We start from the raw sequence: 18,278 nt of genomic DNA on the forward strand, positions 1-18,278 counted from the left end.
AGAGTTTTAATGTATAATACTGACTATTATTGGTAATGAAATGAAACAAGGCTACAGGGTAACAGTAAAACCTATATTAATGTTAACTATATAAAATAGTTTACAAAAACTTAAAATAAACATAAAACATACACTTGATAAACATGAACTAAACATCATATTCATTTTTCTTGTTGCATATTTTTCAGTATGTTAAAATTTACACTAATTTAGTTGTATGTTTTACAGAAAAAGCTATCCCTAAATATATAATAAATAAGTAAAATTGCTGTGTGATTTTATATCTTGATTTTTGCATAATTTGTATTTCATGATTTATTTCATAAATATCTTGATTCATGAACCATAATTCTTAATATGTTTCTTGCCTCTTGACTCCAAAATAGTCTGTACACGATGAAATTGGTCCAACAAACAAAGCCAAACACTGTGTTTTTCTTGTATATCAACTCAAGATACCATGTTAGAGAAGGTTTGTGGTGAGATCATTGAGAATGTCAAACACACTTGACATGTTTATCAATTGCAACAAATGGCCCATTTCATGTTAGACATATCCTCCTTGTGTCTGTATAAGTAGTGCTTCAACCTACAGAGATGCCACAATGAAGTAAACACAACCCAGATCCCACTGCCGCATCAGCCACTACACAATCTGCTCCATCTCAATGTGTTGTCATCAACCAGTGTCTTAAGCTGGCCCTGCGCACGCACTCATGCACGCATCAGCCACTACACAATCTGCTCCATCTCAATGTGTTGTCATCAACCAGTGTCTTAAGCTGGCCCTGCGCACGCACTCATGCACGCATCAGCCACTACACAATCTGCTCCATCTCAATGTGTTGTCATCAACCAGTGTCTTAAGCTGGCCCTGCGCACGCACTCATGCACGCATCAGCCACTACACAATCTGCTCCATCTCAATGTGTTGTCATCAACCAGTGTCTTAAGCTGGCCCTGCGCACGCACTCATGCACGCATCAGCCACTACACAATCTGCTCCATCTCAATGTGTTGTCATCAACCAGTGTCTTAAGCTGGCCCTGCGCACGCACTCATGCACGCATCAGCCACTACACAATCTGCTCCATCTCAATGTGTTGTCATCAACCAGTGTCTTAAGCTGGCCCTGCGCACGCACTCATGCACGCATCAGCCACTACACAATCTGCTCCATCTCAATGTGTTGTCATCAACCAGTGTCTTAAGCTGGCCCTGCGCGCGCACGCACGCACGCACGCACGCACGCACACACACACACACACACACACACATATTTCACCATGCATCATCTGGAACAAACAAACATGTCACAGGTGTTGCTTGGTCAAGTAAATCTGCAAGGGACTTTGATTACCATATTGATGTAATATTTTGTTTGTTTGTTGTTTAGCACTGCACTCAGCAATTTTACAGCTATATGACGGTGGTCTGAAAATAATCAACTCTGGACCAAACAATCCAGTGATTGATTTCATGAGCTTTGATGCTCATCAACCAATTCAGCAATCTTGACCACCTGGCCCGCTAGTCGTCTCTTATGACAAGCATCATTGCCTCTTATGACAAGCATCATTGCCTCTTATGACAAGCATCATTGTCTCTCATGACAAGCATCATTGCCTCTTATGGCAAGTATGGGTTGCTGAAAGCCTATTCTAACCCGGTTCTCCACAGGGCTATTGACATAATAAGCACCAATATCTATAAAATGTCTTCAACGGGTGGAAATGATGAATGACTGTCTTTTCCACATCCTCTAAAAATGTTAACGTCTCAATATTTGCTTACAGAAGTACTTCTGAGGGAAATGGTGCATATTACAGCAGGATTGTAAAACGTTATTTACATTATGATACCATTTTGTGTAAAGTTTCACAAGTAAGCAAAATTTAAATACAACCCATGTTTCCTGATGATTGGTTAATTGACAAATACTTTCGGCTGGCTTGTACTGTAAACCTCAAAGGGGCCACTGATTTAAGTTTGTTATAACTGTAGTTTGTTATAAGCATATATATTGCTTATATACAGCAAATGGTCGGGACAAAAAACAATTCATTACACCCGTAAGTTTGTTATAAGCGTGTTTACTATAAACATAGCTTACTGTATTTCATATTGACATACAAGTTCAGGTAAAGGCTGGTTCCAAATGTTGACTGCCTCCATGGTCTAATGGTAGAGTGGAAAGTCTTGAGTTCGATTCTCGGCCGTGTCGCACCAAAAGACATTAAAAGATGTAATCTTGTCTGGCACTCGGCATTAAGGGGCTAAAACAAGGACTGGTCGGCTCGGAGTCAGTATACTGTGTCTGAGTGGGGTATTCATGTTAAACTCTGACATTGTATCTCAGTGGGCTAGCACTAAAAAATCGGCTTTAGTCCGGACTAGTACAAGCAGCCACACAGAAACGTGCCTTCATGTTGCATTATAAGTGCAATAATCTTGGACGCGACATTAAACCCCATTTCACCTCCAAATGTTGCATTCTGGGATTTTCTATGACCACGATAGGTGTTCATCACTTTCAGGTTGTCGTGACCAGACAGTAATGACTTGGCAATCTAAGCAGGAATGTGTCAATTACTCCCATAAACAATGAGGCCTAAACTGACAATTATCCCCTGACAAGAACCTATTCTATCCCCTGAGTTATCGACATCCAGCCAGCCATCCTACAGATGACAGAGTGTCTACTGTCCGCTGATACCTATGGGTGGGACGAGGCAGGATGAGGTGATGGCAATAGGTCTTGGGGGTCATATATATATTGACCTGACTTAACTAAAATCATTTCTGTCCTGTAAAAACGATAACTTCATGGATTTTTGGGCTAAAAACGATTATTTCAGCGAGCACGCATCCAGTTAAAATTTGTATACGAAACAAATTAGTGGGGGAAGATGAACAACATGACAAAGTACTTGTAACAGACATTGATTATTTAACAAACAGCTGCATAGAACTCATCTTAAAAGCAATTTGATGATTTCAAAACACATTCTGAGCACTATAATAACTATGTGAGTGAGTGAGTGAGTGAGTGAGTGAGTGAGTGAGTGAGTGAGTGATAACGCTGCCTTGATCAGAATTACTGTGTGTCTAAAGGTTTTCCTTTGTTGTTTAACACCGCAATCAGCAATATTCTAGCCATATGATGGTGGTCTGTACATAATTGAGTCTTGGCAATTTGGATACCATGAGATGCATCAACCAAGTCAGCGAGTCCGACCACCCGATGTTGTCAGTTGCCTCTTACAGCAAGCATGGGTTGCTTAAGACCTAATCTCTACCTGGATCCTCATAGGTTGAGTGTAAAGGACACAAGGGAATTTAACAGAAGTAACTTTCCAGATAACACAGACGTGTTCACAACATGTGAAGCTCCCAGTTTGAATTACTGGAGACTTGTCGAGATTTAATCATTGGTAAAAAAAAGACAATCAATGATTGATCATGAATGAAAACAGAAAAAAATACATTTAAAGCATTCTTACTCTGTATGCTTCATGTAAACAACAATAAATAAATAGGCAAGCCCTATCATCACAGCTTGAAATGTCTGCTATCCTTTGTTTTTATACACAAACTATACCCAATATTATCTTCCTCAACAAATTCAAATGTAATGAACTAATATCACTGGAAAATTATTCGATTGCAGAATTCATGAACAATTCTTTTACTGGCAGCTGATACTTGATCATCAACTATTTGGAAGAACAACACTTAGACAGTCTTCACCTCAACGTAAAGACAATCAGGACAATAAATGAAGTTTACTGATTCACTGGAAGCAATGCCTTGGGTGACTGAAAAGATGATTGATTGTTTGTTGTTTAACATTGCACACAGCAATATTCCAGCTATATGAAGGTGGGTCTGTAAATAATTGGGTCTGGATCAGACAATCCAGTGATTGACATTATGAGCATCGATCCATGCAATTGGGATACGATGACATGCATCAACCAAGTCAGCGAGCCTGACCACCCTATCCCTTTAGTCGCCTCATACGAGAAGCATAGTCACCTCGTACGGCAAGCATGGGTTGCTGAAGACCTATTCTACCCCGGATCTTCACAGGTCCAATCAACTTTGATGCTGTTCATTAGTCTACAACACCCCATTAGAGCTCCAGATAACTTTTTGTGCAATTGAGTTTTTACTCGAAGGTTTTTATTTTAATAGGGTCATTACATTTTTCATTGGGTAACCAATAGTTTTTCACTCATCTATTCTTCACTCTATTGGGGATTTCCCCAAATGAGTAAACATCTTGAGATTTAAAAGAAAGAAAGAAATGTTTTAGATGTATATAACGGTTCTAGATTTAGGCTTGACTCAGAAAGTAAATTAGCTTGTAATTGTGTTTCGGAAATTAGCTCTGTTGTACGCACGATGAAAAATCGTCATTGGGTATTTACGTGTGCTGTTTTCATTATGTGACAATTGAGTTTTTCATTTAATGCATGCCTTTCTGTACGCAAGTTAATTGAAAGTAATTGGGTTTTGAATAGTTTTGGGGGGGTATTTTACGCAAATATGCAGCTTATCTGTAGCTCTGACCCCTGTAGTGATGTCATCTATACAAGCCCACCTGGTCCGACCCACCACACTGGAAAACCTGTGGCCTTGTTGCAGCCTGAGGTGACATAACGACTTGCCAATTGATCCCGGGTCCTGTTTCTCATCTTCATTAGCGCTGTGATATCTTATCCTGTGAGCAATGATCGCCATGTGACCATCAGACTAGCCTGATATTGATCCGATTGGCATGTCACACCCGACATCACAGAGCTAGCAGTTGTCCACTCACCATCTCCACACTGTCGACCTCATCCACTTCATCATGTTATACAGAGTCAAACAGTGAATGTTATATAACAACACAATCAGCACTATTCAACTATATCATGGTGGACTGTACATAATCAAGTCTTGGCCAGACAAACAAGAGACTAAAAGCATTAACAACGATCCATGCCATCGGGCCACGATTCTATGCAATCACCGAGTCTGACCATGCAATCACCGAGTCTGACCATGCAATCCTCTCTGGCTGGGGAGAAACAATTCTTCTCTGGACAGTTTTTTGTTTGTTTGTTCATTGTGTTAATGCAGCTCTCAACAATATTCCAGCTCTACCCAGCACAGATTGTGAGAAACAGATTGTACTCAGGTGACTCTTTTCAAACTTGGTAATGACTCAGACGAATGACCTCCCAAAAAGTGAAAAAATCCTGAAAAGGTCCAAGAATATCCTTATGCATTTTTTCTTACAAATTCACTACAAAAACAATCTGTTTGAGCACCAAGGGTGAGTTTCATGAAACACTTGTAGCAAAAAAATAATAATAAACAAAGTGACAAAACCCTTTCCATATCCAATAGAAATCTCTGCATAAAGCAGAGTCCATTATACAATACTGGCCATATAATGAGGATGTGTTTATGAATCACTATCAAAGTTATGATACCAGGTGTTCATAAAATGGTGAGCGTATCCTGCCTCACTGGAGGCACACATCACAAACAGATGCAAAGGCAAGTCAAAGACTGTCGTTATTCATTTTCTGTGTTAAAACTTTGAAGTTTCAAAAGTCTGTCACCAAGACCGCTACTGGGTGACATCACACGGTTTCATCACATGAGTTAAACTTGTTTCCTTGATATTTCTTATCCTGGGCCCACTTGCACAAAGTTATCTTAGTGCTAAGATGATCGAAACTCCCATACCTTAACATAGGCTTACGATAGTCTTAGTGCTAAGATCACTTAATGCAAGTGGGCCTGTTCTCTTTACCACAGCAGCCCTCGGAGGCACGAGAGAAAGTTCTTCCTCCTCGACATCGCTTCAATCTGATTGGACATTGTACCATTACTTGACCTGCTTGCTACACTGCCTCATCTGGTTGTAGTTGAGGTGAAATGCCAGGTTATAACACAGTATCCAAGATTATTTCACTGACAAAATGATCTGCATGCATGCAGGGTGCGTGTGCGTGTGCGTGTGCGTGCTTGTACCTATCTAGATGTATTACCCCACTGAGATGTGACTATACTGCAGTTAAACATGGATACCCCACTCGGACATTATACTGGCTCCGAGCTGTCCTTGCAATAGCCAAGACGAACCGAACATTTGTTGAAGTGTATCCAACCGGTTAAGTAAATTATACTGAGTTGTTTGGTTTGTTGTTTAACGCCACACTCAGCAATATTCCAACTATATCACAGCGGTCTGTAAAAAATTGAGTCTGGACAAGACAATCCAGTGATTAATATCATGAGCATGGACCCCTTTAAACAGAATCTTTTTTCTGTACCACTAAATTCGGCTTAGCTGTGGATATATACAGTATATATAAACTTGTATGTATCTTGTTTAATACATAATATCTATGCATGATGTACATTAAAAGTATTTGACCATTCATGTTTGCCAGTTATATTTACTTCCTGTTGATGGGAGTTTTGTACAATCAACTGTTTAGCAGTTCAGTTTTCCTACAAGCTCAACTAACAGGAAATCATATTACATGAAACATGCATTTTTCAAAAACCAAACAAACACCTAGCACATTCCATCTTGAAGTTCTCACGTCTCTTGTAAATTGGACGAGCAGTTGTCATACCAGATATTTCAACACGCCATTACACACAAAAAGTTCACTCATGCACAAAAGTTTAATTGCTGCGTATCATTAGAGCTGCCGTGTTGAATTTATTACAACAAGAATAACGTTTTTAAAGAGACTAATGATTCATCTTAGAAATTCAGAAGGCAAGAATGGAATTTTTATCCAATATTTTTTCCAGGTTTGTGAGATCAGCCTATGATTTAGGATTTAACGATTTAGAATGGAGTCCCCAGTATATAATTTCTTTTGTTCAATTCATCTCTCTGATATCCATTTTCAATTTACTTGATATTACATGTCATTGATGAATGCATCAATAACGATACTCATCCTTAATCTCGTCTTTGTTTGCAATGGATTGGTAACATCATACAGCTGACACTGAGGCGACTAAAGACTCAGTCTCAGTCTCAGTCTCAGTCCCTGTTTCTCTGAATGTACTGTAACTGTTGCTGTGCAGATTTGTAGTCCTCAGTTGTGTCAGCAGCTGCTGGTCTGGGTTTGAATCCAAGATTCACCCAGTTATGCATGAGCCTGGCCGGCATCACTTGGACTCTCCCCTCCCTCCCCCCGCCACACACACTCCCATATCAACCTGATCTGCTGACATAACTGAAATACTGCCAGAAATAGTGTTAAACACATCCTAACTACCCAAATCATTCTCTACAATATCCACAGGGACAACAAGAACTGATGTGTCTCCTGTTAAATGACCTACCCTTTCTTTTTCTTTTGCAGGGAGACACTGTTGGTGACAAAACATGGACGCACATGACAAGATACCAAACTTTCCTTCACATTTGACCACCTTCTATCCAGAGCTTTCAGCCATGGGAGCCGTGCCAATATATACTTGTCAGATGGGTACACAAAGTATGTGATCTAGACTACCAGTTGCTGGATTTCTAGCTGTTTGGAAGATTCGACGGCTAAGGTAGCTGAATTTGTGTGCTGGTGATTTTGTGCCTTACTCTGAGAGTGTGGGTTTGTATCCTGGGTCGGACTGCACCCAAAAAGGTACGAGCTTTGTATAACCCTTAACGTAGCCCATGTTTAAACTTTACTATAATTCCCCAGCCTACTTGCATAAAACAAAAGCCTACTTTCCTACACTATTTTGAAACTTGGTATAATGAGAACAACGCCATTATTTTCATTACACCTAAGCAGGTTCACAATTTCATCAGTAGCTAATCTCGTGGGGTGTGATGTAACTCATCCAAGTGTGGTTTCATCCCGAGGCCCCTGCCCAACAGCTGGTGTCGTGTGTGGAAACAAGGCGGGTTAATCACACCAGGAGCATCATTATCACTACCCTGGCAACATCATACAATGGTTGAGAGGAAGCATACACGTGAAGGTGTCCTTGTCATAAGACAAAAGTCAATGGTGACTATCTGAGGGTATAGATTCTAATACCATAGCAGTAAACCTCACAGACTCCCATCACCATTCAGACAAATTTACTTTTGAGCAGAACCAAGGATCATAATTAAGGCGAATCAGGGATTCAAACCAAGGTTTTTGCTACAAATTGTGAATCAAAAGACTGTCCGCCTCCTTCTGACTTCTAGGTCAAGTTTTCTGGTATACTAAGAATACTGACAGCTGTGACTGAGTGAGTTGGATCTAATGCTGCTTTGAACAGTATTGCAGTTATATCGCGGCGTGTCAGTTTAATGTGGGTCAGGAAAGCCCCAAGTGCTTCACAAACCTAGAAACATTATCGGGGTGAACTGGGATTCGAACCCATGGTCACGGGTTTCTGGCGTCCCTAAGGGATGCAACTCTGTATAGTAAGTTTTGGCACCTTAGACGACTGTGCTCCCATACTGACATACTGGTAGCCTAGTGGTTAGAATATCATGATATTAGGTGATCCCATCACAGGGCCAGTTCTTGTATCCAATCGTGCCCCATCGGGATTCAGTTATAACAGACCACCAGCATTATAGCTGGAATACTGCCGAGTGAGGCACTAAACACAACAAACAAACAAATTATCCATTTGTGCGAAAATAATTAGGGGTTTTGCCACGATATTGCTGGAATATTTCAAAAAGCACTCAACTTTCTGCCTGTATGTCATGTAATTGTCTCACACCCGGGGTGGAACAGCTGAGGTAATTAAGAGTAACAGGAACAGGTGAGGTGAGGTGAAATTGGGTTTAACGTCGCGTCCAAGATTATTGCACTTATATAGCGATGTGCATGCACGTGTGTGTGGCTGCTTGTGCTAGTCCGGACTGATGCCGATTTATAGTGCTAGCACACTGAGATACCATGCCACAGTTTAACATGAATACCCCACTCAGACACAGTATACTGACTCCGAGCCGACCAGTCCTTGTTTTAGCCCTTTAATGCCGAGCGCCAGACAGGGTAACAACAAGTACCATCTTTTAACATCTTTTGGTATGACGGGGCCGGGGATCGAACCCCGGACCTTCCGCTCTCCGGGCGGACGCTCTACCACCAGACCACGGAGGTGGTCCGTAACAGGAACAGCCTTTAGTAACCACTATTCCCCGCCAGGCTTGGCATGAGAATTTTGTTTGTTCATATAGTAGTGAATAATCTGGATGTAATGTTAACAATAAAATAAGTATCTCTTATAAGCATGCAAACTTTCATGTAGTTTCTCGTGAAACTTGTACCCATTACAGACAGGAGGCACAAAATCTTAAAACATTTTGCAAGGACGTAACTCTGGAAAAATATATTTTATGGCACAAATTTTTTAACTAAGTCTTAATATCAAACTAAGTATCTTAGTATCTTATTAGAAAAGCTTGCTTGTTCATTTTTGTGATTTCATTAGTTTTTGAGAAGACCTGTCCCTATCTAACGCAGTATGCACAAAGCTGAAAAGCATTGAGCAAGGGCCATAACTCTGTAACAAATGCGGTTTTTTTTTAAAGACACCAATTTTCAAACACTTTTGAGATTGTGACCAGTAAGGGCAGTTTTTGAGAAAATCTTGCCTCATTGAGAAGCGGAGGGGAGTACTCCGTTCCTCTGTGCCCCGCCCCACTTTGTGACAGGGGACAATAATTATACTTACGACTTACAGTACGTGTGTCATGATAAGTATATATCATGAAGTAAATTTGTCATGATATGTATATCTATAGATATATCTCATGAATTAAGTGTATCGTTACACAAGTATTGTAATGTAAGTGTATCGTAAGTGTATCGTTACACAAGTATTGTAATGTAAGTGTATCGTAAGTGTATCGTTTCACAAGTATTGTAATGTAAGTGTATCGTAGGTGTATCGTTACACAAGTATTGTAATGTAAGTGTATCATTACACAAGTATTGTAATGTAAGTGTATCGTAAGTGTATCGTTCCCCTATAATATCAGTTTCGCAAACAGCCTCAAACAATTCCAACAGCAGGCATGTCTACAGAAACAATAGCCCATCAATCAATACTGTTTACCATAAACAAGGACAAATAAGCCAATATCATCCACATCTCATCAAGTCTCAAATAGCAAGAAATAATTAAACATTTATTCACATCACCAACACCGCGGAATCAGAGGCCAGAGACACCTAGAGAGCCTGCCCGCAAAACCAATCTCGTCTGTACCAACGTCAACGCTTCGTCATAAACCATTCCCTCCATCCTTATTGTCAACAGGGGATAATCTTGACAAGACAAGGACCGATTCCCTCGGTGCCAGTCGGCCATCTCTGTGCAGCTGAGTGTGGAAGTGATATGTTTGTCGGTTCATTAAACCTGTAGCCGTGAAGCCAGCAGGGTGGCAGTTGATAAATAAAACATGGTGAGGAAGGCAGGTTGGGACGGAGACCTTGATACACCAGGCCGAGGAGTCAGGCTAAACACTAATTTCTGTACAATACTTGAATTTTTTTAACAAGATCTCTATCAATATTTGGGATGTTCTGAATATGGATCATCGCCACGCTGCAAGTTCTCAGCTAGCAATAGCCCATGTCTGATAAGGTGTCGGCTAAAATGAAAGAGTTGGTTTTAACAGCATCTCAGTTATGTTAGCCTAATGTTGGAGAAAATCTTAAATGATGAGGTCTTACACTCGAACACTTTGGTGAAACGTATGAGAGATGGTGCTGACAAAACTAGGAATTAAAATGAGGTTGAATATGGGATTTGACATGATCATCGGATCCTGGTTTGGCCAAGAGACACAACTTAACGATCCTTTTTCGACAGTACCAATAATGCCAATGTTTTGAAACTCATGTGATCATCAAAGCAATCACACACATGCTCACTAATAAACAAATCTCTTAAACATCTGTGTGCAGTGTGTTCCTGCGCTGACTTTTTCAGCCCTCAAGATTCAGGAAACAAGATGCTTCCTACTATCACAAACCCTCATGGAGGAGCTCACACTTCCAAAACATTATGTTGTTCCAAAAACTGTTTAGCATTGCTGTTGACTATCGGTTCCAGTATCTTCAAGCCTATCCAGCTGCTCCATAACAAGCCGTCACATTCAGAAATGTATTACTTTGGCAGAAAACAAGACCGAAAAAATATCTCTGAAATTAAAATATTTTCTTATTTTCATTTTTCACTTGTCTTTTACCACAAAATAGAAAGAAGAACAGAGAATCTCTTCATTTTCAAAGAGCCTGAAACGGAAGAAATACAGCCTTTGTGATGTTATTTGAGTCTGTGAGAGGGACTATGGTCCACTTGCACAAACTGATCTTAGAGCTACAAATGTTTTGGAGTAGGAGTTGTGATTGCCCGAGTCTAAGATTGCTTCATGCAAGGGTCCAGACCTGTAAGGTTTTTCATTTCTTTATGGACTGTATTAAAGGGCAAGTGAAGTCAACATAGCAACTTTGCAGATATTAATACTTAAGGGTGTACTTCAACACAAATGCTTGACCAAAACTATATGGAAAAATGGAAGTAGCATATGGAAATCCCCTTAGTGGGGTTCCGTTCAGGAGCGTGAGATTTCAGCTCTGTTATTTGGACATTCAAATACTTTCTACGAATATTATGTAATTTTCTCTTTTGGAAACTGCCGTATCTAGGAAAATTGCAACAAAATCGCAATAATTTTTTTCACTTTACTTGCCCTTAAAGACCAGTTCTTGCTTGGAACATTGAAGTTATTGAACTTAAAATAACCCACCTGACAGATGAAGGTCTTGCATTAATTCATACTTCAAATCAACTCAAAACAACATGTCATACCAACAGTAGATACTACATTCAGAAACAACACAACCTATGAAGACCTGGAGTAGAATAGGTCTTCAGCAACCCATGCTTGCCTTAAAAGGCGACTATGCTTGTCGTAAGAGGCGACTAATGGGATCAGGTGGTCAGGCTCGCTGACTTGGTTGATGTATGTCATTGTATACCAATTAGATAGATCGATGCTCGTAAAGTCAATCACTGGATTGTCTGGTCCAGACTTGATTATTTACAACCATCGTCATATAGCTGGAATATTGCTGAACGCGGCATTAACAAACAAACAAGCAAGCAAACTGAAACAGCACAGGAGCTCTTGGTGAAACATGGTGAATCACATAATGGTAATCAATCGTAAAAGTGGTCTTACCAAGAAGATGTTTCCAAATTCGTCATGAAACTACACTTTCTGGTCATCAATCATTGACTCATCAATTTCCCATTTCTCAAGTGTGTAACTTGACTGATGTTTGATTGAAGTAAACCTGTACAACGCTGATGTAATCATTTATCATGCACTTAGAAGACACTAGTTTTGAGAAACTGTTTCATGTGGATCAGTGGAAGGGCATGCTTGGGTTCGCCCCATCTATCTCCACAGTCCCGGCTGGGAGACGAGTGGAACTGCCCTATCAGCGTGATGTCCTCATCTGTCAGACTGATCAATGGCAGTGCTTTTGTAGCAAATGGTGTAGAAATGACTCTCTTCATCACATAATGACAAGATGAAGTACCATGAGTAATGTGGATTGGTCAGTTGGATGGACGGAGCTGGAGAGGGAGGGGGAGAGGAGATTGGGTATGGGAGGGGAGAAGGCTGCATTGATTCGAAGTGAGAGGAGGGGAGGAGGGATATTGAGTTTGGAAGGGAGGAATAAGAGGCAGTGTCTTGAGGGGAGAAGATTGGGTGGTCTTAGGAGGAAATTGGTTTTGGGAGATTGGGTCTTGGAGGGCATGGGTCTTGAAGGGCACTGGGTCATGGAGGGCATTTGGTCTTGGGGGGCATTGGGTCTTGGAGGTTATTGGGTCTTGGAGGGCATTGGGTCTTGGGGGGCATTGGGTCTTGGAGGGCATTGGGTCTTGGAGGGCATTTGGTCTTGGAGGGGAGGGCATTGGGCTTGGGAGGTAGGAAGAGGGAGATTGGATCTGGTCTGGGTCTTGGAGGGGAGAAGAGATTATGAGGGAGGAAGTGTGTAATGTTTAACGCCGCTTTTAGCAATATTCAAACAATATCATGGCAGGGGACACCAGAAATGGGCTTCACACATTGTACCCATGTCGGGAATCAAACCCGGGTCTTCGGTGTGACAAGTGAACGCTTTAACCACTAGGCTACCTGACAGCACCTAAAGAGATTACGAGAGAAAGATAATTACTTTTGGGAGATTGCAACTGAGGAGATTGCATCTGAGTGGGGAGAGGAGATTGGGACAAGAAAGATAAGAGGAGGGGGGGGGGGGGGGGGGGCTGGGACTGCAAGGTTTGGGTGTGAGGTGTGTTGATACTGGGCTGGTCAGTGATGGAGAAAAGCTGTGGAGATTGATCTAATATCACCGACCAGGCCACTTGTAATGGGAGCTGTCACTCAAAGTGAGGTCGTTGGAATATTCATTAAGAATAACATTCTGTAACATTAGGCTGGACAGCAGTGGATACTGAACTCAAGGATGAGAGTTCCAAGATGACCAGTAGAGCCTGCACTGCCATCCTTCGGGAACACTCAGCCGACAGCAGGGTAGACCGAACACACAAACACACTCTCGGTGGGATACAGGGACAGAAGGTCAAGTCACAAGTTAATCACAACAGCAAACAGATAGTCAGCAGTCGAGAGTGATGGAGACATGAATTTCATCTTTTAGTTCCTAACCAATGGTAACTGGCCAAGAGGTGGCTCTCGTATTGAGTCATGCAGCTCCCCTTTGACAGGACCCGTGAAGATCAACCAATCAATCAACCCCTTTGGCAGTATGAGCAATAGTCAGTAGTCAGCAATATTTTTTAACCAAGTGACCTGTAAATGATCAAGTCTGGGGCAGGCAAACCAGATTGATAGCAGGACTGACAAACCACACAATGACACACAGGGACACATTAGGGACAGTTCACACAGTGTAGCCCCAAACATCAGACCAACAAGAAGTTTATTTTGTTTGTTTGTTGTTTAACCCTGTACTCAGCAATATTCCAGCTATATGACAGCAGTCCGTAAATAATCAAGTCTGAACCAGACAATCCAGTGATTGACATCATGTGCATCGATCCACGCAATTGGGATCGATGACATGCATCAACCAAGCCAGCCTGACCACCCGATCCCGATCACCTTTTACAGCAAGCCTAGGTTTGCTGAAGACCTATTCTAACCCAGATCTTCACAGACAAGAAGTATGAGGACATACAATCAACAATGTGGGATTGACACATCCTACCGAGCCAAGGCAATTAACTGACCATAATAGTCCAGTTTCCACCCTTGCCAAACTAGGCTGGTATTATGGAGTTACAGTTTGGCTGGACTAACGAGTCTATGAATAGTCCAATCAAAATCGCGTAACTAAATCAACATCCGGTTTGTAAAAAATATGGATTACAACCTGCAGATTTCAGTGGACTGCAGGATTTGCAAAGGATGTAAAAAGTCAACGTGCGTCAACAAATATTTTCTAAATCTTTTCATGTTTTTAATCAAGGTGCTCATATGATTTGATGCATTTCGCGAGGTAAGACCCGTTCTATTACAATATAGATCTTGATCATCGATCATATTGTCTTGACTGGGCGCCACCATTTTTTTTGAAGCAAACGCAAGTGATATTATAGCTGGAAACTGCTTCATCAATAGGAGAGATAGAGAAGGGACGTAAGTCGTAATAGCCACTGGTGGCACTACAATCAAGCCCAGAAATTCCAGCCTAGTTCGGCATGGGTGGAAACTGGACTTTGACAGTCCGTTAACTCCCTTGCCTTGGGAAGATGGGATTGACATGGCTGAAAAGTACATGTCCGAAAGGAATGTCAGTTTAATATCAGTAGAAAGCCCTAAGTGACGTACTAACACTTCTGCGGATCTCACCTTGCAGCATGAGGAGGGTGCAAACCAATCAGTAGCAAACTCGGAACCAAAGGGAGGCAACTCTGCGCCACAAACTGTAACTAATCAGGCAACCGGCCCCTAACTACAGGAAATTGTCCTGAAGAATGTAGTTACTATTTGACCGATAAGGGTTGAAAGATCGAGTGTAATAACTTTCAAAATTTGTAAATGTGATACTCAATACTGATTGGTCACTTGCTGCAATATGTCACATTGCTTCTGATTATTGAAATTTATAATGAAATGTCATAAATTGTTCATGAAATGTAATATCTGAACAAATGTAAGGCTGAAGTTTCACTGTTGGACTGACATTTCATGTTTAACAACAAACAAACCAAGAATTATTTCAAAATGTCAATGAGTAACGTACAGAATGACTCAAAACTACAAAATTATGGAGTAGCGGGCAATCAAGACCGATGCTCAGCAACTGGCTCCAGAACTCGGCCGAGGGTGAGAGGAAGTGAGAAGATAGCCTTGCAAAGTGTGTCATGGAAAGCACTTCCTTGTCTGCCATTTACCAAGGAGATCATAGAGGTTTGAGACACTTGAAGGCCATGAAAACACTTGTGCTCAGAAATCATTCCAAGGACACTGGTGCAGAAACACTGGTGCAGGTACAACATTCTGGATGCTTTGGTTTTTATTTTTAATTTTTAATGTCACACTCAACAATATTCCAGTGCCACATAAAAACAATGGTCTATTACAATTTGAACGAAAATGGGGAAAAATCCTACATAAATTAAAAATCATGCCCTGTACAATAATGCTATAGATCAGTAACACCTCAAATAGCAATACTATCAAAAATGCTTATATCTGACTATCGGTACAACTTTTCATGCTTTTCTTGAAACATATCATGTGTAGATATATATATATATTTCAGTTATACATGCTATATTTATATCACAAGAAATGTACATCCATGTAACGTATGTTTACTACAATTGATTAAAACTACTGTACAACCTTGGAACCTGATGTACAACCCTTTGAAAGGAAAAAAAAAAGTTAAAAAAAACACCAAAAACCACCAAAATTCCAGTGATATGACAGCAGGCTATAAATGATCCTAAATCCAGAACAAACAAACAGTGAATGATGATCAGCATGTCCACGTGCTGGCGGGTCCAACACACACACACATACAACCAGGCTGACCACTCCAGCCATTCAATCACCTCCCAAGAAACCATTACATTCATGTCCCACTATTGTTCTTGCAGTCAATTCTGAGTGATTCTGAACATGCATTTAACAAGTATAACTGTCATAACTATAGGTCATTTGGCAACATTATAGAGAAATTATCCATCAACCTTCTACTTCAGGAATCAACAGCTGACCAAGACAGGTTGCTAGGGACCAATTCTAACCCAGGATCCACATAGGGATCTTTAACTATGTTAACCCTGTAAGCCAGTGCACCCTGCTCCGTCTCTACCCACACCCCACCCCTGGGTCTCGCCCACTTTCCCATGTCTCACCCCTGGGTCTCGCCCACATTCCCATGCCCCACCCCTGGGTCTTGCCCACATTCCCATGTCTCGCCCCTGGTCTGCCCACGTCCCACCCCTGGGTCTTGCCCACATTCCCATGTCTCGCCCCTGGTCTACCCACGCCCCACCCCTGGGTCTTGCCCACATTCCCATGTCTCGCCCCTGGTCTACCCACGCCCCACCCCTGGGTCTTGCCCACATTCCCATGTCTCATCCCTCGTCTACCCACGCCCCACCCCTGGGTCTTGCCCACATTCCCATGTCTCATCCCTGGTCTACCCACGTCCCACCCCTGGGTCTTGCCCACATTCCCATGTCTCACCCCTGGTCTACCCACGTCCCACCCCTGGGTCTTGCCCACATTCCCATGTCTCATCCCTGGTCTACCCACGCCCCACCCCTGGGTCTTGCCCACATTCCCATGTCTCACCCCTGGTCTACCCACGTCCCACCCCTGGGTCTTGCCCACATTCCCATGTCTCACCCCTCGTCTACCCATGTCCCACCCCTGGGTCTTGCCCACATTCCCATGTCTCACCCCTCGTCTACCCACCCCCCACCCCTGGGTCTTCCCCCCTTTCCCCATGTCCCACCCCTGGTCCACCCACATCCTAACCATGATCAGTATGCAAACTGTCCATCCTGTATGTGATTGCTAAAATCCAAATACTTAAACAACATAGCTAAGGATCCTGGACAAATTATCAGACATAAATTCTATTACAAACAAAAAGTGATAACATTCCATGTCGGGCCCGGGTTATTGCACAGGCAAGAGAATATGTATTGGTGCCATTATCACTAACAGATGTCACAACACTACAGATTCAGACCAGTTTGCTGTGTCAAATCTTGCATGAGCTGAAGGCCATGTTCAAAGATTGCGATGAGCAAGCGTGTCCTTCACAAACCGATGAGCCGCCTTTTTCATTATGCTACCACTATGTCCTATTTTTTTACTGAGAAATTCCATGTTGTGGTGGACGTGAGTGGACACATCTCCTCACACAGCTCTCCAGTGAGCACAGCAAACCTAGCTACCAGGCCCAATATCAGGAATCAAATCACAAGGGCAGCCGAGACCAAACAGAAGGATGGAACTCGACATCAACATCACCTGAAGTGGAAGAAGCAGAAAATACAGCTCTTTCAGCGAGACATTTTCTGCCATATTAATACACATCGGGGACAAAAGCCCCATCAACAAGTACCCCCCGATGCTGTAGACGTGAAAGAGGTCCTGTGGGAATGCTGGCATTGAGAGATTAGTTGCCATCTTGCTGATCAGTGAAGAAGACTAAACATGTTCAAGAGTGCTCCAAGGGAGAGAACCCTGCTGGGACCACTCCCAGACACTTTAGGTAAAACCTTATCGATATCGAGTGCATATGAATTGGATCTTACCAAAGGGTTGCGACATGATTGAAGAGAGAAGGATAATTGATATGTTCCTTGGCAAGGTGTTGTATGGATAATGGGAGCTAACACAGGTTAAATCGATGGTGGAAGGAACTTGGTAGATGTAGAGTGGCTCGGAAGATGTCATCGTAAAAACAGCAAGCGTTTACAAAGATGTCATTTAAGACAAAAAAGCATGACAGCTGCATCTAACCAAAGTGTGTGAGGGAGTTTATTTTATTGTAGTTTCAACCAGCAGTAGAGAACCCACCTTAGTGACTCGTAGATGTTTACCGACTAATATAAAATAACACGTGCAAAAGTAGCTTTGATCTTTGGAAATCTAATCAACCGGGTGTTGCAAAATTTTTCAGATGCAGTAAAGGCTTTTTCAGATGCAGTCAAGGCTA

At 41.9% G+C, this 18,278-nt stretch overlaps 2 protein-coding genes across 7 annotated transcripts in view; both read right to left on the reverse strand.

Annotated features, from left to right (window-relative positions):
* The window catches only part of LOC124147537 (beta-1,4-mannosyltransferase egh-like), a 135,646-nt gene that overhangs the window by 46,997 nt on the left and 70,371 nt on the right, over positions 1-18,278 (reverse strand). The window lies entirely within an intron of this gene.
* On the reverse strand, positions 16,412-17,080 carry LOC125376247 (oleosin-B3-like). Its single transcript, XM_048388231.1, has one exon. The coding sequence runs from the start codon at positions 17,078-17,080 to the stop codon at positions 16,412-16,414; it is 669 nt and encodes a 222-aa protein (XP_048244188.1).

Source organism: Haliotis rufescens, unplaced genomic scaffold (genome assembly GCF_023055435.1).
Source record: "Haliotis rufescens isolate VD_foot unplaced genomic scaffold, xgHalRufe1.0.p SCAF_7, whole genome shotgun sequence".
NCBI classification, from domain to species: domain Eukaryota; kingdom Metazoa; phylum Mollusca; class Gastropoda; order Lepetellida; family Haliotidae; genus Haliotis; species Haliotis rufescens.